The 23,382-nt window shown below is 40.2% G+C and overlaps 1 protein-coding gene across 1 annotated transcript; it reads left to right on the top strand.

Moving 5' to 3' along the window:
* C9 (complement C9) lies at window positions 1-22,919 on the top strand. Its single transcript, XM_063180450.1, has 12 exons — window positions 1-107; window positions 5,497-5,614; window positions 6,346-6,493; window positions 7,785-7,932; window positions 9,591-9,729; window positions 11,210-11,428; window positions 14,455-14,695; window positions 16,077-16,205; window positions 19,306-19,484; window positions 19,692-19,920; window positions 20,631-20,810; window positions 22,765-22,919. The coding sequence occupies exons 1-11, from the start codon at window positions 22-24 to the stop codon at window positions 20,789-20,791; spliced, it is 1,797 nt and encodes a 598-aa protein (XP_063036520.1). The 5' UTR covers window positions 1-21; the 3' UTR covers window positions 20,792-20,810; window positions 22,765-22,919.
* The last annotated feature ends 463 nt before the right edge of the window (window positions 22,920-23,382 follow it).

Below are 23,382 nucleotides of genomic sequence, written 5' to 3'. Positions count from 1 at the left end.
TCCAGCCTGTTCACCTACAAAATGAGAACCATGCATGTTATTCTGCAGCTTATAGCCACACTATGCAATGTGGAGACGGTTGCCTCAGTTTGGCAGGAAAGCAGAAGGTAAGTGTTCCTTTTCTTCTGCAGCTGTCTCCACTGTTTCGTTTCTCTGACACAGAGCATAAACATCCAGTGTGGATATTTCTAATGGTACCTTGCTCAGATATTCTATGAAAAAAACCCTACTTCTTGCTGTATTTTGAAGAGTCAAAAAACAATGATTTATCTCTTTATTTTGGATATGTGTGACACAATAAAGGTGCCTGTTGAAGTAGCTAAAGGCATATTTTTGCAGGCAGGTAAAGCTCAGGTACCTTTTTTCTGTTGCATGCTGTGTGAAAATACCTAATCTCAATCTATTTCTTCCTAAAGCTGAACAATTTTGTGCTGAAAGTACTCCTCTTAATATTTAAAGTCTCCTAGACTGCCTATTTCTAATCTTTGGAAATACAGCTTTTGTGTTTTCACTGCAAGTATCTCTAGGAGGAGAACTGTTGCCCCAGGCCCAGAGCTGGGTAATAATTAGCATTGACTGCGTGACTGCAGAAGGCTGATCAATTGCTTTATTCAGCTATATTATATTATACTTGTTAAGAAGCTCGTAGCCCTTACAGACACTCCAACACAGCTCTGACCTAATTGGTCAATCCCTCAAAACACTATCCAGTGTCCAGTTAGGAAATCACCCTTTGGTAAACAAATCTCCATAACACATTCCACATATGCACAACAACAGGTGCAGCAAGTGGAGATAAGAATTGTTACTCATTCTTTCCTCTGATCTTCTCACAGCCTTCCCCAGGAAAACACCTGGGCAAGTAGTCTGTTGCCCTCTGTGGGCAGAGAGCTGCTGTCACAGAGAAGGAAGGCCTGGTCCCTATCAAATAGTCATGTGAAAAAAAACTAAAGAGCTGCTCTATCAGAAATTTGTCATTTGCAAGCTGAGCACAGGGACACCTTTCATGAGACAGGGTTGCTCAGAGCTCCATCCAGTCTGGCTTTAAATGCTTCCACGGATGGGGCATCCACAACTCCTCTGGGCAAATTGTGCCAACACCTCACTACAGAAAACTTCCTCTTAACATCTAATCTAAACCTACTCTCTTTTAATCTGTTCCCCCTTATCCAGTCAGTCCATGCTCTTGTATAAAGGCCTTCTGCATCTTTCTTGTAGGCTCCCTTCAGATGTGGGATGGCTGCAGTGAGGTCATTCCTATGCTGCCCCTTTTCTGGGTTGAACAATCCCAGTTCTCTCAGCCTTTCCTCACAGGAGAGGTGCTCCATGCTCTGATCATCTCAGTGGCTTCCCCTGGACTCTCTGACAGGTCCCTGTGGTTCCTGTGCTGGGACCCCAGCTCTGGATGCAGGGCTCCAGGTGGGTCTCAGCAGAGCAGAGCAGAGGGGCAGAATCCCCTCCCTGCCCTGCTGCCCACGGGGCTCTGGGTGCAGCCCAGGACACGTTTGGCTCTCTGGGCAGGGAGTGCCATGGCTGGGCCATGTGCAGCCTCTCACCCACAGCACCCCCAAGCCCTTCTGGGCACGGCTGCTCTGGGGCTGCTCATGCCCAGCCTGGGCTGGCACCAGGGGCTGTCCCAGCCCAGGGGCAGCACCAGCACTTGGTCCTTGTTAAACCTCATCGCATTCCCAAGGGCCACCTCTCAAGCTCATCCAGGTCCCTCTGGATGGCATCCCATCCCTCACAAGTGTCACCAGCACTACTCAGCTTGGTGTCATCTGCTAATTTGCTGAGGGTGCACTCGATCCCTTTATCTGTGTCATTATTAAAGATACCAAATAACACTCATCATCATATGGATCCAAGGGACACCACTTGTCACAGATGTCCCTGGGACTCCAAGCCATTGACCACTAACCTCTGGATGTTACCATAAAACCACTTTCTTACCCATCTATCAGTATGGAATTGGATCCATCTCTCTCCAATTCGGAGAGAAGGATGTTGTGAGGGACCATGTCAAAGGCTGTACAGAAGTTCACATAAAAGACATCCGCAGCCCTTCTCTTGTCCACTGATGGAGACATTCCACCATAGAAGGCCACTAGATTGGGCAAGCACTTGATTCTTATGTTTTGATGGTTATTTTTATTTTAACATTCAGATCTAATTAAAGCACAGGTTTAGCATGCTCAGTTAGAAATGGTCCAGACAGAAGATTTGATTATTAGAGAGAATCCACAGCAGGCAATATTGGCCAGCAGCTTGGCCCCACAGCATATCCAAGGCTGTGCAGCTTAGTATGGTGCTAGCAATTACTGTTGGCAAAGTTATGCTCTCATGTGATGCTATCATGTCTTCAAATTCAAGAGAGAGGTACCTTATTTCTTGGTGAGTGATAATTATCAAATCAAGACTCTTTTTTGAGTCATCCCTTTTGTAACTGATGAAGTCAGCAGTGAAGTCTCTTTTGAAGTATGACTCAACAACAAACCACCAGAGCAGTGTGGCCTGCGGGTATTTAGAGAGTACTGTGCAATCCAAGACAAGGTGCAAACTGTTCTGTGTACTGATTGTGAAATGGCTTTTGCTTTCCAAAGAGTACTCTTCTGTCCCTCAAACCTCTCAATAAAGAATAGCAGAGAAGGTATTTTGAATTCCATGCCCACCCCTGAAGTTCGTGCTCTCCACTGTCACCCTCAGTGGTGTTCTTCAGTAGCTGAAATATTTTTACCTCCTCTCCTATTTAAATTGTGTGACTTAGCATCTATTTCAATGTGGTTCTCCAGTAAGACTTTTTCTTCAAATTTAATGTGGAGGTGACAAGTTTGCAAATTTTTGCAGTATCTTGATTCTTGTAAACAATGTTGTTGAATATATGTCCCTTTGATTTCCCAGATGATCTTAATCAAAATGTGGATGCATTAGTGGTGTTTCAGAGTTTAAGAATCATTTACAATGAGATTTTTCCAATTATTTTTTAGTTTTGTTTATCTAACCTCAAGTAAATTCAAAACCCTAAAGCTAAATCTGCAGCAAATCATGTGAACCTCATACAATCTGCTGGAAAGGCCCATGCATGTGTGTACATCATTCAATGAATATTCTTGGTAAAGTTGCTAAATTGTGATTATTATTAATTGCTAATTAGGACTATAAAATGATAGTATCACTTAGATTGGAAAAGGATCTTTCATTAAGTGAAAAAATACTGCTACCTGAAAGTCACTCAGAGTTTACCATCAGTTTTAGTTTGCAGACTGTTGATGGCAAGGCTTCCATTTGCATTGGAGAGTTCAACTCAGTCTTTTCTGCCTGTGATTTCTACTTTAGACTCTAAATAATGCCTTACAACAACCTCTGGGGAAATCTTTAGGATGTGAAGTAGCTTGAGTTTGATTGTATTTTTAGGCACATGGCTGCTTTCCATGATTAATCCTCATTGCCTGTAAGGGTTTTGGCTCTATTTTTACAGCAATAATGTAACAGTTCAGAAATATACTTCAATGTAAATTTGTCTAACATCAGAATACTTGGTAATTGCTAGGAATAAGATAACTATCTGCTTCCAGACACCGCATCAGATGTGTCAATGTATCCTATAGGTCTAGCATCTAAGGTTTCTCACTCCTACTGTCTTTAAGGACAACCTGTCAGTCTCCAACCCAAGATGCCAGAATAGAATTGTTACTCAGAGGTTTTCAGTCCTCCATCAGTAAGAAGATGGAAAGGCATCCTGGAGATACAGTAAGGAACAAGCTGATTCTCGTCCACTTACCAGGGCAGTAGATTCTCATTTTTTCTCACTGTTGATGTTACTGTCATGCTGAGTGGTGGGAAATAATGGAAAATTGTACAGGAACTTTTTAGGAATTACTTGCTTAGTATGGGGTACCTGTAAGATGACCTATTTATGGATGGAACAGTTGGTTTTGAAGAGGCTAGGGAGCTACATCAAATTACAAATACAACCCAGCTTTCCAGAATTTCACAGAATGGCTGAATACATTGAAAAGTCTATGCTGAAAGGAACTTCTGGAGATCTCCTGTTCAAAGCAGGGCTTTTGATTAACTTATCAAGGAGTCCTGACAATAGTGTTGCATATTTCCAAGGAAGGGCATTCTACCATTTCCTGGGTAGCCTATTTCTATGTTTAATAGCTGTCACGGCAAAATTTTGGGCAAGTCTGTGATCCCTAAGCTGGTTAAGGCTTGATAGCTGAAAAGAGGTAGATTTATTTTCTGAATAACAACTTAGTACGTATGTAAATTTAAAATAGAATAAATGGCAACAGAAAGTTGGATCTACTGCTATGTCTTTGTTGTCCAAACTGCAAATTTCTTAATCTTATGGAATCAGGTTTCGTTTGTTTGGACTCCTGTGATATTTGTATGATGTAAGGAGGTCAAAGAGCAGAGGGCAAAGCCCTGCCTACAGTGAAACCCATTGGCACCTCACACTGCAGGAACTGCGGATCTGCCAACCAGCTGGGCTCAGCAAGGAAGGTCGCATTGTAGAGCAGAGGCAAGGGCCTTAACTGGGAGAGAGGCAGAGAGAACTGCTTCACAGAGAATGAATAATCATCATGTAAAGCCAAAATGGAATAAGTTACTGAGAATAAAAAAGGCAATTCATACTTCAATGCTCCTTTATTCCTTTGCTATTTACCACTGAAGATAAGATCACCACTAATAGCCTTGGCTTTTAAACTTGATATAAATCAAGTTTATGCTATAATGCAGCAGTTTTTAACATCTACCAGTGGGTACTTTAAAGAAACTTGATTTCTATTAAGTAATGGCCTTACATGTACCGAGAACTGGAAGTTTGATTGTATTAAAAACTGAGCACCAAGATGACAAGTCACTCTCAAAAAAATAGGCCTAACTGCAGGAGTATTCAACTTGGCAAGCTGAACAATAGTAAGGAAGCTAAACATGTCTGTGTTTTCTAGCAATGTGAGTTATCCCATTACCAAGTAATACTTTTGTTTATGAGATTTCTTTCAATTCTGGAAGGCATTTATGCTTTTATGCAGGGTTAAGAGCAACACCATAAAAGTCAATTAGCTAAAATCACTAATATGTATTGAAGTGCTACATCCATTTGAGATGTGCTGCTGTGTGTGAGTCTTTAGCTTCACATATTGGAGAGCACAACCACTCTCTGAATAGGAAAGTGCAGATGTTTTCTGTGTATTATCGCTTCTTTCTCTTCAATAACATGACCCACCAGAAAAGCATTTGTATGCACAAAGATCTAAACAAGGAGGAAAGACCTGGCTTATTAAGTCTTCGAAGTTGTTTTTAATGTAATTTTAAACCACCAAAGAATTTAAGATTAGGCAGCTGTTGATACATCTGAGTACTGCTATGAAAGTGAAACAGAAATCAGCTTGAAGGTGCTTCCAAAATATTAGTCTATGGTTTAAATACAAACTTACATGTGATTTTAGTATACTGCCCAGGACTGCACTGGAATGTTTTCTTTGACAGCTCTTCAGAAAAAGCCTTCCACAGGGAAACAAGGGAATTGAATGCTCCATCTCCAATAGACTGCAAACTGAGCAGCTGGAGCGCGTGGGGGCCCTGCGACCCGTGCACCAATCAAAGGGTAAGCTGAACTTGCAAGTCTTTGTTCCAAAGTCACAACCAAAGGGATATCTGTCTGCCTGTTGGTTATCAGAAAGTGTCAGATTTCAGCTCTTAATAATGTTAAGTATGTTCATGATTTGATGAAACCCATAATAATGTCAGATTTGAAGCCATAGACTAAGAGAATACTACAACCAGTTGTGAAATACTGCTCAAGTGTTCTCATTCACAAAGGCTTTTTCATAGAAAGTATCTATGAAAAACTTTCATAGAAATTATCTATGCTTAAAACTTTATTTTTCAAAACATCCTTTCCTTTTTAAATAAAAAAAAAAACACAAACAAAAAACTCCACAAACAAATAAAAAAAAAAAACGAAAAAAACCCCACCACAATTTCTTTTCCACAGAAAATTTTTATTTTCTTAGGGGAGTTTCTTTCAGGGCTTTAAAACATCAAAAATTTGAAAACATATATGAAAACATATATGAAAATATAAATTATTCATTTCCACACTATTTAGTAAACTAAATAATGAAAATTAGCATCTTTACATACTATCTAAGTGTTATTAATCATAATTATTATTTCAATGTTATTTTATTCATTAATTTTGCCTGTGGATTTTCAACAAAAACTTCACCAAAGGTGTTTAGTTTTGAAAAGCTCTAAGTTCAGCTGGAAACCCATAAGTTCTGGTACAGTTCTCTTCTCTCTGAACAACATTAACAGTGTTTTTTCTCTTTCAAGTTTCGCTCCAGACGTATTGAAAGATTCGGGCAGTTTGGTGGAAAAGCATGCCTGGAGGCCCTAGGAGACACACAAACCTGCAAAACTAGCAAAGCCTGCCCTGAAGACCCAGAGCCAAACTGTGGTGCTGACTTTCAGTGCAGTTCAGGTAGGTTTTGCTTTCATGCCATAGCAAGTAAAGCAGTAACTCAGAAACCACATTTTAGTTCTGTGAATAAGTTACATCAGCCTCATGCTAGCACTCAAAAACAGTCCATGGACAGGTGGGAACAAAACCACAATGCCAAAACCACAGCAGCAAAACCCCTTATATAAAACCCCTTAATAAGGGGTACATTCCTCTCATCTTCCATTTTAATTTGCACCTAATTTAAATTCTTCTGTAGCTTCTACTCCATGGTTAGAAGCACCATACTGACCATATCCCTTCTTCTACCTTAACTTGCTACTGGATCACTAGGTTTTACAAAAAATCACCAGGAAAAAAACAAACTAGGACTGAAGGAATCTCAACAGAATGGATGCAGATATTTACCAATCTCACTGGCATGACAGATGTTAGCTGGAGACCAGCATGCACCCAGATGCAAAATAAGATATAAATTTGTAAAGCGATACAAAGGCATACAAATGTAGTGCTCAAGATTCAGCAGAAATCAAAATAAAATAGGAAAAGTTAATAGTAGTAAAAACTAGTGAAAAGAAAAACACAATGATGGTAAATGAATTTGAAGTTCCAAGCCAATTTTTGTATTGCTTTTAACTCAAACACTGAAAAGTGCAAATAAAGCAATTAAAAATTAGAAAGTAAACGTTTAACTACTAGTTCACAGAGATTGTGTGGCATTTACAGGTGAAGGTGATGATATCAAAATGTTGATTTATTATGCTACAAGTAATTTACTAAAGTCTTTAAATCCTGTAGGGAAAAACAACCATCTTTGTAAAACTACATCATATGTAAACTCAGGAAAGTTACTACTTCCCTGCTGCTTTAGAGCACAAATCACTATAGTTTTGGACACTACATGTCCATATTATTCAAATAATATAGGCCAAACAGCAACAATTTAATTTATTGAGAAAGATTTTTTTGTTGATGTTGAATTGATATTTCCCTGTATTCTCTTAACACAAATAGCAAACCCCAACCAACCAAACATTTGAATTTTATTATAGAACAGTCTAGATTGCAATGATTTTCTTCAGATTACAGCAGTTCTCCTGCAATTTACTTTTCTCAGTCATCCCACTAACTTACAAATAACAGTAGTATGCAGGTTTTTTCATTTGAAAGTGGGAAAGCACAGGATTTTAATCCTTCAGGACAACAGTAGAAATATACACAGAGGAAGACCTTCACAAAGAGTAGCTGAGGGTGCCATTTAAAGTCCATCTCCATGGAAGTGCATTCAGGCAATGTTTTATTCCTCGACCAGGCCGATGTATAAAGCGAAGACTTGTGTGCAATGTGGATAATGACTGTGGAGACTTTTCTGATGAAGATGACTGTGAGTCTGACCCAAGGTCACCATGCCGCAACCACGACATTGACGTGTCTGAAGTTGGCAGGACTGCAGGACAAGGGTATGTAGTAAAAGGGCCTAGTGAAGAGTCTGGGATTGTCTCCAAAGCCAGCTGAAAAAACTGGGTCACAGTGACATTCCCAAAAGTGGAATATGAATTCATGGTAGCATTTGTATCCAGAAATGCTAAGCAGCCTTTGCAAGAACACTTAACTACCATTTTATTTTGTATACTTGTGAGGATAAAACATGCAGTGTAATATGCACTACAGACAGTGTAAATGGATCATAGTGTTAGTAAACGGAATCATACATACATGCCACATGAATAAACTTACATTTTATTTAAATGTAAATTTTATAGGTACATAGATTTGTTTCTAATAATATTTCTTCACAACCAATCAATAATTGTCAATTACTTTGCTCAAATGCGTGTCTTAAAGGGAGAAAATATCTCTTGACTATTTATATAATGGGATGCCTTACTGCACAACACTTTATGCACAGTTCAATTCCAGTATTTCATTGTCCACTTCCTGATACTTGTTGTTTACAGGAGCGTTCATCATTGATCTAAGTTGAAAATTAATCTTTCTGTTCTCAGACCCTGCTGGACTTCTTTCATCTCTAACAAAAAGAAAATGTGACATATTTTTTACCTACAAATAGAGTTAGAAGGCAGCAATCCAAACTGAACAGAAGATAAAAGTATATTACTGCACCAGAGTGTGTTTTATGAAAATTATGCATCCTTTTCATTTAATTTCTTACTCTGCAAGAGCAAAAATGCTGGGTTTTTAGCATGGGGAAGTAAACCAAGCATAAATGCAATTTTAGAAGCTTCTATTACAATCTTACTAAACTCTTGCATGAAAAAGTGTTCTATAGAGATTCAATAATGACATAATCTGGCAACTTTGATGGCTTGCTTACCACTTTCTACACTCAGAAAGGTGCACATACATTTGCCAGATGTAAATATTGGAAATGCTGAAAAGATTGAAATGTATGAATCATGCACAAAAGGGCAAATAAACTATACAGAATCCTCCAAGGAGTTATTTTTGGAAGTATTTCTTGTACATCAGTATATAGATGCTTAGAGGCATACAGCTGATGTGCCTGCCTCCCTGGTTTTGTAATGGTTTAGATTTCCTCTCTAATACTCCAGGAAATGCTGCCATTCCACCAGGTCACACCCTGCAAGAAGAGTCAATGATAGGAGTAGCTGTATATTCCTTCTAAACATTTGATGGATGCTGTACAGGCTTGATAAACAAGCGCCTACCAGCAAATAAACTAATAGGAGTTATTAAAAATACATATGGCTGTTGAGATGCACATTTTAAGTCTACAAGGAATGCTTTCTCACAGATGCACTTGTCAAGAAAAAATGTTTTTTCTCACAAATATGTTGGTAAGGAAAACTGGTTTTTACCTCCTTTTATGCCTAAGGTTTTCACCATGTTTAAGGTTTTATGTTGTTTATTTGTTTATTTCTCATATATGATCCTTCAAGAACTTTACCAAATATGTAACTAACTCCAGTACACAGATGAGAAGACACAAGAGATGAGACAAGTTGCTTGGATGGAGCAAGATCCAGTTCCACAGCTCTAGTTTCCATCTCTGACAGAACACAGCTTTGCCAGTCTACAGATCATGCGTGCTGACACACTCCTTTTGAGTACAACTTCCCTTGTGTTTCTCTTGTAGAATCAATGTTTTAGGGATGCAGCCAATGGCCAGCCCATTTGACAATGACTTTTTCAATGGTCTTTGTGAGCGGGTGCGTGATGGGAACACACGGACGTACTACCGCAAGCCGTGGAACGTGGCTGCCCTCTCTTACGATGTGAGTGTGAATCCCTTGCAAGATGTCATGTGCCTTACTGAATGCCAGCTCCTGGAATACTCTTGGAAGGCTCAGGACATCTCTTGAGCCAGACAGCAGCTTTTCAGGCTCAAGCTTGTGCTAAAGGAAAAGAGTTTATGTTATCATTTACTTTGGCAGTCAAGCTCAGTTATGCCAGACAAATTCCCACGTCTTTGTGCTGCACCTTTGCACAATGAATGGAACTATTTTTCTGGAATGTTTGAAACATGAGCAGAAGAAATGAACAGAAGATGTACAGAAAGGATTACAATACCCAACTTTTACTAGGTAGAAGACAAAAATAAGCTACATTTTCAAGGACATGTAAAAGACTCTGATAAAAAGGCAGACATAATAATACAATATTCTGGTCCTACTTGTTTTTTTTTCAACTAGTGATAATTTTCTCTGTCCCATTGGGGAAAAAAAATGTTTTTTTCTTTTAAATCTCAGACTATGACTTTCAGTGAGGTTTGAACACCAAAAATGTTGATGATTGCTGAAAAAAATGTTAGACACTTTTCAGAAATCAGGGCACAATTTTGCCTTCTAAATTACTCTAAGTAGGAACTTGACACAACAAATACAATTTTAAGCAGATCCTTCCTGAAATGAGTAAATCTGACCCAGAGATCTCTGGTTATGTTTGGTTATGATGTATAACAATTTTCAGTTGCTAAAATGTGATGTTCTGCTAAACTATAATAAAATAACTGGATTAGTTATTATTTCCTGTAATAAAAGAAGGCTGAATCATAATTCTGACTTATTTCAGAAGTCAGGAGCTTTTAGCAAATTTTAACTCTATTTTAGGAAGGAGAGACTATTATTCCTCACATAGAGTCATAGAATCTCTTGAGCTGGAAGGAACCCAAAAGGATCATTGATTCTAACCCCTGGCTTTGCACAGGACACTGCAAGGGTCACACCTGAGAGCATTTTCCAAATGCTTATTTGAGCTCTGCCAGGCTCGTGCTGTGACCACTTCCCTGGGGAACTGTTCCAGTGCCCAACCACCCTGTGGGTGAAGAAACTTCTTTAATATCCAAACTAAACTTCCCGCGGCACAACTTCAGGCCATTCCCTCGGGTCCTGTCACTGTCCCCAGGGAGCAGAGATCAGTGTCTGCCTCTCCTCTTCCCTCACAAGGAAGCTGTAGACACTACAAAGGGACTGTTGACACACATAAATTACTTTTACAGTGTTACATGCTGAGATTTAATAGTCACTAAATTATTGTCACTGCAGCTTTCTGTTCACTTTTGAACCACTGAGCTGATCCCAATGAGGTAGTTTGCGGAGGGAGTGCTATTTCCATTTGTTTTGGTTTAAAAGAAAAAGGAGCTGTAAGAAAATGCGTTGATATGTTCTGTAAAAAGTAAAGCTTTAACATGCTACATAGATTTTTCAACAACTGCCTGTTGTTTTCTCATACAACCTTTTCTCTATCTTTTCTCAGACAAAAGCAGACAAAACTTTCTCATCTGTGTACTACCATGATCGTGTGAAAATGTTACAAGAGGTTTACATAGAAAAACACAAACATTTTAGTGTTGACGCCTCTCTGAAGTACACACCTACTGATGGGAGCAACAAAAATGATTCAGAAGGAAATTTCAAATATGACTACAGAAAGAATTATACTTTTAATTCCATCCTGCAAAGCTACACAGAAAGGGTGAGATTAATTCTTCTAAATGTTTCAATGTAACTATTTTACAAATGGTACAGTTTATACAGTGTTAGAATTAGGCAATAATAATCTAAGTATTCTAGGCAGCTGCTGCTTTTTTAAAAATTTTTTTAATTAAATACTGGTGACAATAGGGTTAAGATTTCAGACACAGCCAAATGGCAACTCAAAGTATCTTCTTTTTCCCACTGTTTATCTTTGACTAGCAAGCACCCTTATCTTCATCAGGGCTTTGGTGTTAGAAAGGATCAAGATGTCTGGTCTCATCCTGATTAAAGAGCAGCTCTGAGCCAGTGCAATGTGGGCAAATTAGATCAAGTCCTACAATGAAAAATTGCCACTGAGTAGGCCTACACTACATAAACACAAAATAAATTTTAGGAATAATGACCAAAAGGTCAAATCTCAGATATGTGGGTACCTGTGTACTAATACACTAGCCAGGGCTATAGGGAACAGGCACTAGCACTGGTACAAAGATAATCCACAGCTTACTAGCTCGCTGGCACAACTTAAGTGAGTGCTAGTTCTCATAAGCAATGCCCATCCTGCACTTCCCCACAGCATGTTCGAAGGAATGTTCTTGCAGACACTCTGGAGAAAAGGAAGCCCATTTTGGGATTGTGCATAAGCCATACCTCTACCTGCCCTTTGAAACAGTGAAATGACCCTACCCCATTTTATTTGATAGCAAAGTAGCCTCAGCATTTAGTGAGGTCAAAATGAAATAGCTCACAAAAAGTGATGTTAGACATGCTGTTGTTGAATCCCAGGCAGCAGATAAGCCCCAGGCAGCTGCTGCTTCACTCCCCCACCAGCAGCCTTGAGGAGATAATTGGAAGGGTAAAAACAAGAGAACTCCTGGGTTGAGATAAAGTTTAACAGGAAAATAAAACCCATGCACACAAACAAAGCAAAACAAGGAATTGTGTCACTGCTTCCCACAGGCAGGCAGGTGTTCACACACCTCCAGATAAACAGGGCTCTATCACGTAAATTGGACTTGGGAAAACAAATGCCATCACTCCAAAACATCCCCCTCTTTCTTCCTTCTTTAACCTGCTTTATCTACAGAGCCCAATGTCATAAGGTATGGAAAAATCCTTTGGATCAATTTGAGTCACCTGCCCCCCACCCTCTCAAGCAGCCCCAACCTCCTTGCCAGCACAGCAGTACAAAAAGAAGAAAAAGTCTTGGCTGTGTGTAAGCAATGTCCAGCAGTAACAAAAACATCTCTGCATTATCAAACCTGTGTTCAGCAAAAAACCCAAACATAGTCCCATGCTAGCCACTGTGAAGAAAATTAACCTTTTCCTCAGCCAAAATGAGCAGAACACATTATGGCCTAATCCAGCAGCTGTGTGCTAATGGAATTAACTGATCAGGTTACAATTTTCCACACTTTTTGCCAAGGTCTGTGACTACAATATGTCACCATATACAAGGCATATCAACTCCATAGAGCTGAAGTACACCATGTGCAAGGAATACTAGATTTGCCTCAACTAATGTTATCAGGTTTGTAAGTCTTGTTGCCTAGGGCCTATTCAGAGCTCTGGAGGTTGAACAGATATAAGGGAAAGCTAAACTAAGTTTTATCACTCATTAATTGAAATAATGCTGAAGACAAAGATCTGCACAATAAAGATAAGCTGAACCCAACATTGCCTTTGTACCGGTATGACCTTTCCTGGGATGGAAACAAACCATTTAAACCTCAAATCATGAATCTTCACAGACATAAAAGATCAAGCTCTATAGCTCAGGGGGTTTTAATGTCTGCTTATAGTCTAGTGGTTTGTGATAGGAGCTTTGGACTCAAATCCTTGCTGAGAGATCAGTTCAGAGAATGAGTCACAACCTTTCACAAGAAGAGTTCTATCACTGCAAAGTCACAGGGCTCCAGGGTAGTGGAGTGAAAGTCCCTGCATGAGAACCCTCCAGGGCCCACCTGAAAGTTAAATCCTCCATAATCCTGGAGGTGTCTGGAGGCACCTGGCGAGAAACTGTGTATGCTGGTTGGCAGGAGTACTGCACCTACAAACATTTCCTCACAGTGATTTAGGTACCTGAAGATTTCTGCCAGTCTTAAGCAGCATCTGAGTCAGCAGTTTAAGATCCTTTTAATGGTGCTGGAAAACATAATGGTCAGGAGCAAGGTCCCTTTTTCATACCTCCTATTGGGCACTACTATTAAGGGAGTCACATTAATACTGCAAATAATAATGGGGTTTAGAAGGCATGTGCTCCCTTAGACTCTTAAGTACAACTATTTCACAAGATTTTATTTCCCAAGTTATGGGCAGTAGCTAAGTCCTAACTTAGAATATGATATAAAATCACCGGGAGTGAAATTTACAAAAATATCAGTTGTTAGTTCTAGATTTACAATGTATGTATGGCTCAAATACATAATATGGAGGGTTTTTTCCTCATTAATTTTCCTTTTATGATGTTGGTTTGGAGTTTTTTGCTTTTAATTGGAACTGTGCTCTTCTTTCTAACAGTGAGGAGGGTTTTGTTTTTAATTGGAGCTGTGCCCTTCCTTCTGACAATCTGAGAATAACAGGGAAGGGGTCCAAAAAGAGAGAGAACTTAGGTCTGCTGTGACTATAAACAAAGAGGAAACTCCATCTGACCTGAGTGGGCAGCTTCTGCTATTTAGCAAGCCATGCAGAACTACTTTTCAATGTTACAAAAGTCAAAAAGCCACTTTTCAGTAGGTATCGGGCTTCAAGACACCTGTTGTCAAATAGATCACAAAGGGCTTGCTGAAATAAGGGAAGAGTTCTAAATTGGAAGAACTAAAATAACTGTCTTGCTGGTTCCTCAGTTTAGATCAGAGAGCTTTCTAATTGTTATAAAACAAATTTGTCCTGTTTCCATACTGCTAGGTTGAATGCCATATCGAAAAGTGCTGCAGCTTCTTTACAAGTAAAACAGAATAGATTTTTGTGCTGTGCTGCATACCAGAATGGCACTCTCTTCTCCTTTTTTCTCCCTGCATTCAGAACCAATCCTTTCTGCACGTAAAAGGACAGATTCAGTTGGGAAGGTTCCAAATTCGGAGTCGTGATGTTCGTCTCACAGACAGTTTCCTTGATGATTTAAAATTTCTGCCCGCTGAATATGACAAGGGGGAGTATTTCAAATTCCTAGAAGACTATGGAACTCACTATGCAGTCTCTGGAACTGTAGGAGGAAAATACGAACTTGTTTACGTGCTGGATAATTATGCTATGTCTCGACTAGGTATGCTTTCTGTTGGCCTTGCTACGACCAAGTTCCCACACTTTCAAAGAGACATGTGATGGTACATCTCTGTTTGTGGAAAAATACTGAGAAAGTGCAGATTAGTGCATGATGCTTGTGGCACACCAGTGAGATTACAGAATTACGAGAGATTACAGAGAAAAGAGTCAACTTCACAATTTACAAAACTATTTGAAATCTCTGTTTTAAGTCTGTGACCGAGGGGGCCAAAGAAACCTTAAACAAACCACATGAACACACTAGCAATAACTGCATTGTTCACAAGAGATCTTGTCCAAAGATAAGAAAACCTGCCTAAACCCTAAATCCTGTTTGGTAACTTTTTGTGGTACAGTCACTCTATGAGTATAGTGGTGACAAAAAGCAAGGAATAAATGGAAGTGCTTTCTAGAAACCACATGGAGCATGTGACTGTGTTGAAATTGATTTCATAGCTCTCAACATTCTCACCGGAATATTCCATGCCCTCATTAAAATAGGAATGTGGAAATTTAATCTTCCCTCATGGGCAGTTCAGATATATGTGAGTTTGTGCTGGATTAAAGTGATCACATGGGAATGAAATGAGAAAAGACAATTCTCATGTTGATTTTGGATATCAGAAAATCAGAAAACCTGATGCTTGCACCAGCAATATCAATATTACTATCAAATATTCAGGCAATGAAAAGGGACACGGGACAAATATGTCAATTTCATTTCCCACTATTAGTCTGTTCATCACCTTGAGATTGTAGTTCTGGACTTTTTAAGTCCCAGTTTTAAGCAAAATTCTTTCTGAATACAGTGCTGAAGTGGCAGATGATATTGGGTTTGGGTTCAATAAAGAGAAAGGAGATGTTGGAAACAGCAGTGGGTAGAGGTAGATTAGAATTAATGGAAAAAGCATACTTTTAAGACATCAGTGGCCTTGATTAATTTTATGGGGAAAAGGAGTGGAGAAACATAGTTGAGGTTAGAAGAGAGAGACTGAGAGAATTCAGTAATTTAGCATATAAAATTAGTAAATATTGAGCAACTGCAAAATACAAAATATCAATATTATAAAAGGAAAAAAATGGTTCCTAAAGGAACCATTTTCTTTAACCATTTTCTTGAACCTGCTTTCAACTAGATAAAGAAAAGCAGAAATCCATTTTTTGTATTTTCCTAGTCACTACAGATCTCACCTGCATCTGTTCAGGCATTTCAATTACAGTCATCCTCATATTCATTAGATAGACAAAGAAAAAGTAAAAGATAAATGGTAAGAAGAAAGCCACAAACATTTCCAATAGTCCTGAAATGTATTCTGTAAGAATAATAATATCTTGTTATTTATGCTTATTCAATCCATCTAATTACCTATTTCTATTCCCAGGAATCACTGTAGAAGATGTAAAAAAATGCCTTGGCTATCACTTAGATGCCAATATTGCATATGAAAACATACAAGCCAATATTAATGTTGATGGTGGTAAATGTGAAAATATTCATAGGAAGGACAAATGTAAGTATATTCTTGATTTACATTACACCTTTTGCTTAAGAAAAAATAGCACCAGCTGCTTCCCCTGAATAATCAATATAGTTATTACTGTCAGGGGAAAGACAAATCCAGTGAAGCACTACAGGGGAGGTTCACATTTTTCCATGCTCCCAAGTCAAGAAGGCCTGAGACTGTGTTCCCAGCCTGCACACACATGAACACCAGCATGATGCATACAAACACACACAGATCACTGGCCACAAATAAATACAGGCAAAATACAGACAGTGCTCAGGCAAACACAAACGGCACAAATGGTTTCATCTTTTTCTCCTCTCCATTTAATCAGGGGGAAGTCTTTCAGTGGGCAATATCACAGAATCACAGGAAAGTTAAGGACTGGGAAGGTCCTCTGGAGGCCACCTTGTCCAAGGGAACACACGCTTTCAGTCTCCCCACAATATTTATATATAACCAGTACAGATAACTTCAGATAACCTTAAATATCCAGCCAAACCAGCAACTGCATCGTTAGCCTCTCCTGTTAGCAACAGAGATACCTAACACCAGGCCCACACTTCCATTGCTGGTGCAGACTCTCTGATGCATACCAAGACACACACAGACTGAGGATGTCTCCAGGGACTGGCCTTAGGGGCTCAGTCGATACAGCAATTGGCCCTTGGACCATCTTACCTCCAGTTGCCTTAGACAGAAGTGCACTCATATGAGAAAAGATCTCATTCATACCCAGAACTGTGAGGTCTCTCCAGTATTTGGCCTAGAAACCCAGTACCCAGCTCCTCCACTTGTCTCACTCTGGAGACATAAAAGCATAGAATGGTTTGGGTTGGACAGGACCTTAGAGGACCTTAGAGATTATCTAGTTCCAGCCCATCATATTGGAAAGGGGTTCAACACACTAGATCAGGCTGTCCAGAGCCCCACCCAACCTGGCCTTGAACATTTACAGGACAAGGCACAGTTTCTCTGGGTAATCTGTTCCACTGCTTCCCTGCTCTCTGAGTAAAGAAATTCCTTCTATCATCTAATCTAAATCTCCTCTCTTTTAGTTTATAATCACTCTTCCTTGTTCTGTCCGTACCTAACCAAGTGAAAATATTGCCCTCCTCTCTCTTTGTAAGTCCCCTTCAAGTACTTGAAGACTGCAATGAGGTCTCCACAGACCCTTCTCTTTTCCAGGCTGAAAAACCCCGTCTCTCTCAGCTTGTCCCTCATAGGAAACGTCTTCCAGCATTCCATCCATTTCTGTGGCCTCCTCTGGACTTTCTCCACAGGGTCCACATCTTCCTCGTGTTAGAGAGCCCTGAAAGGAGAGCAGAGGGGCAGAATCCCCTCCCTGCCCTGCTGCCCACGGGGCTCTGGGTGCAGCCCAGGACACGTTTGGCTCTCTGGGCTGGGAGTGCCATGGCTGGGCCATGTGCAGCCTCTCACCCACAGCACCCCCAAGCCCTTCTGGACACGGCTGCTCTCCACAGGCTCTTCTCCCACTCTGTGCTCAGGCCTGCTGTTGCTAGACCCAGGTGTAGCACCTTGCACTTGGACCTGCTGAACTTCATAAGGTTTTCGTGGGCTTACCTCTCAATTGTCTCTGGGTGTCTCAGGATGGAATCCAATCCTTCTGTTGTGTTAATGGCTCAGCTTTGTGTCATCTGGAAACTTTCTGAGAGTGCACCTGACCCCACTCTATCGCTGATGAAGATACTGATGAGAATCAGTCCCAAATAGAGCCCTGAGGGACACCACCCATCACCAGCCTCCACCTGGACGTAGAGCCATGACCACAACCCTCTGACTGTGCCCATCCAGCCAGTTGCTTGCCCACCAATAAGTCCACCCCTCAGGTCCATATGTCTCCAGCTGAGAGATAAGGCAGTCATGTGGAACTGTATCAAAGGTCTCACAGAAGGCCAGATAGATGACATCTGCTGGTCGTCCCTTGCTGACTGCTGCTGTCACTGCATCATGGAAAGCTACCAGATCTAGGCCACAGCAGCAGCTGCTCTGGTAAGTGGCATGGCTCCCATGCCACTTACGCTATATTCACCTGCTAGTCTGGCTTGACGCCCTGGCATATGTATTGTCACTTGCTCTAGGGCCTGCCACCACAAACACCAGTTGCTTATCAGCCCTTGTCCAGCTCTAGCTGCTGGCACACAGGGCTCTATACACATGCATGCACACAGAAGAGAGTCCCTTCACCCTAGGAAAGAGTTTGAATGGAATTTAATGGTAGGCCACGACAGACTGCAAAGATGAAGGACAATACACAGCACAGCAGCTCACAGATCAGTCATTTGTCTATATGCAATCAGTCTCCTTTTCTTTGCCTTTATCCCTTTATTTTTTCAGGTTTGCTCCTCCCAAAGCCGCCTTGAACTCCCCTTATCTTTTCAATGGCACTCCTGTAAATATATGCTAAGAATTTAAGTTCATGCAATCACAAAATGCCATTCTTTGCATTCAGAGAGCCCTTCCATTGACTCATCTTGCTGCTGATTCATCCTCAGCCCCATCCTACGTGGCTAATGGCTCTGCTGGAACAGGCCTGGGAGGAGTCGAAGCAGGGGTTCCCTTTCTCTGGTTACCTTGTTTGTGTTTCCCCGCCTGTCATTATTGCCCTCAGCTCCTCATAAGTGCCTGGAGATGGGCTTTGTTTCACGTGGAATAAAAATTGCAAAAGGGAAGGATATTTACTACTAGTGCGTAAGAGGGAACTATTTTCAGTGCTCTGCTCTTGTATTTTAATTATGAAGCAAAAGCTCCTACTATTCTAATTCCTGCCCTTTTTTGGTTTAGCTCAGGGGATACAGTAGAATTATTCATTATCTTCTGCTCGACATCAAAGGACTGTGATCTCCATAATGTGTCTCAGTTTGTCCTATCCTTTCTTTTCCTTCTAGAGTTTTCTAATTTAATTGCAAAATTAAAGATTTCCTCCCATATAAGAGGTATAAGCAAAGAGATATTGAATTCTGATACAACCAAGAGTTCTCTCTATAATCATTTTACAAAGAGGGACAGGCTGCACTAGCTGTTCTTCCAGATGCATGGACATTAAACAACCTGCTTCACCCTCTTTTTTTTTTCTTTTCTGCAGCAGAAATGAATGATAATGCTGTCATTGACGATGTCCTTTCCTTAGTTGAGGGAGGGAAGATTGACTTTTCAGTTAAAATCAAAGAAATGTTACTGCGAGGAGCCAAAGCAGTTGATGTAGAGGATTACATGGAGTGGGCTAAATCTTTGGTTGATGCTCCAGTAGTGATACAGCAACGAGTAAGTACAGGTTCTTCAAAGCTGTGGCTTTTTACAGTTTGAAAGCTTTTGTTCTATGATCGAGGGGAGATTCCAAGTTTATAATCAACTTTCACACATTGCCTTTATCTTAACTGTTTCTTCAGATTTTTATTCCAGTGATGGTTATATCAAAAGGATTCAGAACTTTGGAAGTTCTGTGTTATGCATGGGCTTTTCCTTCTACAGCCTTCTCCAATATATACACTTGTTCCAGTTAAGATGAGAGATGCATATTTAAAGAAACAAAATCTGGAAAGGGCAATTGAAGACTACATTACTGAATACAGTGTGTGCAAATGTGAGCCCTGTAAAAATGGAGGCACCCTTGTGCTGGTAGATGGAATCTGTACATGCCTGTGTTCAAGTTATTTTAAGGGAATTGCTTGTCAAATTCCCAAATCTACATTAGTGAAAGGTGAGTAAACACTCAAATTAAACTAAAATGAACATATATGTTTTAACAATATGCTGACAAAATGAGCCTTTGTAAGAACACAGCACTCCTTTATGCCTACTGCTGTCAAATACATGTGGAAGGTAAGGTAAGTTGCTGGGTTCTTTCCATAAAGGAGGTACTCTAATTAAAGTTCATTGTCCCACATATATTACTGTGTCTGGGAGTGACACAAAGTTCATTTAAGTACAGAGTATTGAAGCCTGGTGCAGTACTGGTAAACCAATTTCAGGCAAAAGCAATCTCACCAAGTCTTAAATTATTTTGTCTTCAGTTTTCTGCAAAAACTCAGTGTGTGCTAGCACATGATCATGTTTCACAATTACTGTGCTAGTTTAATATTACGTCGGGGGAAAGGGAAAAGAATGCAGTTCCACAAGTGACAACGTAAAAAATTTACTGTGCAGTAAATTCATTCTCTGGGGCCAGGTTTTTAACGCACAGGTGCCCAAAATGGACCTCAGAGCTTGTTTCCTAGCATGACAAAAAATGTTGAAAGCCCAGGGTTCTTAAGCACTGCCACGGACAAATGCATTTTTAAATGTCAAATCTTTGTGATGGGTTGTGCTCAGGAGGCTGCAATGATGTGCAGAATCACCAAAACTGAGTTGAGTCATGGTCTACCTTGAAAGAGGTGGATGGCCTAATCCTGTATGATGTCTTCATTCCAGTTGTGACTGATGGAGGCTGGAGCTGTTGGAGCGCCTGGTCCACCTGCATCAACGGAGAGAGCACTCGAACCCGCCAGTGTAACAATCCTGCACCAGGACCTGATGGCAGGCCATGCCAGGGAGAAAGCATTGAAAAACGGCCCTGTGAAGAAGGGAAATAGTTAAGCTCCTCAAAACCAGGTAAGCAGCCTCTTTAAATATGTTACTGCAGTTTAGAATAAATGCTCAGCCAATATTTGGGGCATTTCAGAAATGCAGTTGACTAAGTGATGGGTAAGTTCACTCACATATTTCACTAAAATCTGTGATTTGAAACTACCTTTGATCAACCACTGTGTATTGGATTTATGAATGGTTAGATTTGTATTTGAATGTTTTGACAAGTAATGTTATATTACAGCACTCAGGATTAGAATAGAATTCTGGATAAGAATAGACTAAAAATACAGTTCTCAAAAAAACCAGATTTCATCTCCAGTCAGACTACCCATCAAAAAGCTTATGTCTTAAGGAGAGGGAAGAGACTTTCCAGGAAAGAAAATATTAAGACAGTTTAGAAGACTGAAGTCTCTTACTTGATAAACAGAATGCTGAAATCCAGCAAAGCTAGTGTTGGATTTTCAAAGCAGATTTGAAACTTTCATTGAAAGAATATGTACATATCTGGAAGGACAGATATAAGTAGTACAAATTAAATAAACCAGCAAGAGATAGATTTTAAACAGACTGAAGAGCTATCCTTCACACAATGGGCATATCAAAAGTAAGTATGCATTTTAAAACCTCAACACAAAAAATAGAAGGTTATTAAAGGTAGATAATCAGTCTCACTCAGGAAGTCTCTCAAGAATCAATTTTTGCAGGATTGGAAACTATTGTGGCTGGACAGTGCCAGGAGGAAGGGGACTGGAGGTGCTGGTTAACAGCAGCCTGGACATGAGCCAGCAGTGTGCCCTGGTGGCCAGGAAGGCCGATGGCTCCTGGCCTGTGTCAGGAACAGTGTGGCCAGCAGGAGCAGGGAGGTCACTCTCCCCCTGTACTTGGCACTGGTGAGGCCACACCCTGAGTGCTGTGTCCGGTTCTGGGCCCTCAGTTTGGGAAGGACGTTGAGACTCTTGAGTGTGTCCAGCGAGGCTGGTGAGGGGCTGGGAACACAAACCCTGTGAGGAACCACTGAGGGAGCTGGGGGTGTTCAGCCTGGAGAAGAGGAGACTCAGGGGTGACCTTATCACCATCCACCACTCCCTGAAAGGTGGCTGTGGTCAGGTGGGGGTTTGGTCTCTTTCTTCAGGCAGCACTGACAGAATCAAAGGACACAGTCTTGTTCTGCACCAAGGGAAATGTAGGTTTGATATTAGGAAAAAGTTTTTTATGGAAAGAGGGATAAAGTACTGGAATGGTCTGCCTGGGGAGATGGTGGAGTCAGCATCCCTGGATGTGTTTAGAAGAAGATTGGATGTAGCACTCAGTGCCATGGTTTACTTGAGGTGTTAGGGCGTGGGTTGGACTCGATGATCTTGAAGGTCTCTTCCAACCTAGTGATTCTGTGATTCTGTGATTCTGTATTCTGGGAACATATGACTATGTGTTTCCCTACTCCTAGGTCAGTGTTATTGCCCTCTTATTAAATTCGGGGTATGAAGTTCACCTTTGCTTGATTCAATGAAGCTGGTGTTATTAAAATAAAAACAAACCTCATAAGCAGCTTTATTTTATTCCTGCACCGTATCATTAACATTTACTTCTTCAGCCATGAGAGCAAACACCACAATGATTATTCACAACACGCACATTTCACCAAAGTTGACTCTGCTATGGCATAGGAAAAAATATTACCCTTATTAATTTGGCTTCTTCACAGAATCATACAGAGTCTCAGAATGGATCAGGTTGGAAGGGACCACAGTGGGTCATCTGGTCCAATCTCCCTGCTCATCCCAGAGCACATGGCACACAGTTGTGTCCAGATGGTTCTTCACTACAATTATTTTACAATACTGTCATATTTGGGACACAATCAAATCATGACCTTAGTGAGCTATGAGAGTAAAACTTCCTTTAAATTTTGACCAAATAGATATGCTGTAGCTACTATCTTGTATCACTTCTTCACTATTTTTTATCTTTTTTTCAGAAAACATTAATGGATTCTAAACCAGTTCCACAAATCACAGTTTCTGCTGACCAGCTAGCTACACCAGGACACTGTAATGGCATGATTTAAAAGTACCTGAAGATTAAACGATCTGTAATCAAAACAAAGTAATAAACTATAAACATATTAACAGAGATGTGCTGATACAGTAGCTGTGGTCAACCTTTTATTTGTCTGTTGCTATCATTAGAATATGAATATGCCATGTTTGTTAGTCAATGGAGTGTCTATTTACGATTTTTCATAATTATTTCTAGCATGTTTTCAAACTGATTTTCAAGAACTCAAATCCAGCACAATTATAAGAATAATGTATATAGCATCATTTGCTTGACCGTATATTGTTAGAGGAGAACTTTGAAGAGTCATTATCTTCAGCAAAATGCCCTTGGAGATTTATTTCAGCCCTATGTTTTACCTCTAATTCATGGCACAGATCACCAGGATGTTTATGAAGACATGCAATCTCACTAGAGCTATTACGCTTGCTCTCCCTAATACTTGCAGAATAGTTCATCACTCTGTCTTGACCATGTCAATGAGTTAAATATTTTATGAGAAATCAGAGGCACATCACAAAGGGATAGAAGAATTGTC

The sequence above is a fragment of the Melospiza melodia genome, chromosome Z (assembly GCF_035770615.1).
Source record: "Melospiza melodia melodia isolate bMelMel2 chromosome Z, bMelMel2.pri, whole genome shotgun sequence".
In the NCBI taxonomy this organism is placed as follows: domain Eukaryota; kingdom Metazoa; phylum Chordata; class Aves; order Passeriformes; family Passerellidae; genus Melospiza; species Melospiza melodia.
The sequence above is the reverse complement of the archived record's forward strand: the minus strand, read 5'-3'. Positions and strand labels throughout refer to the sequence as shown.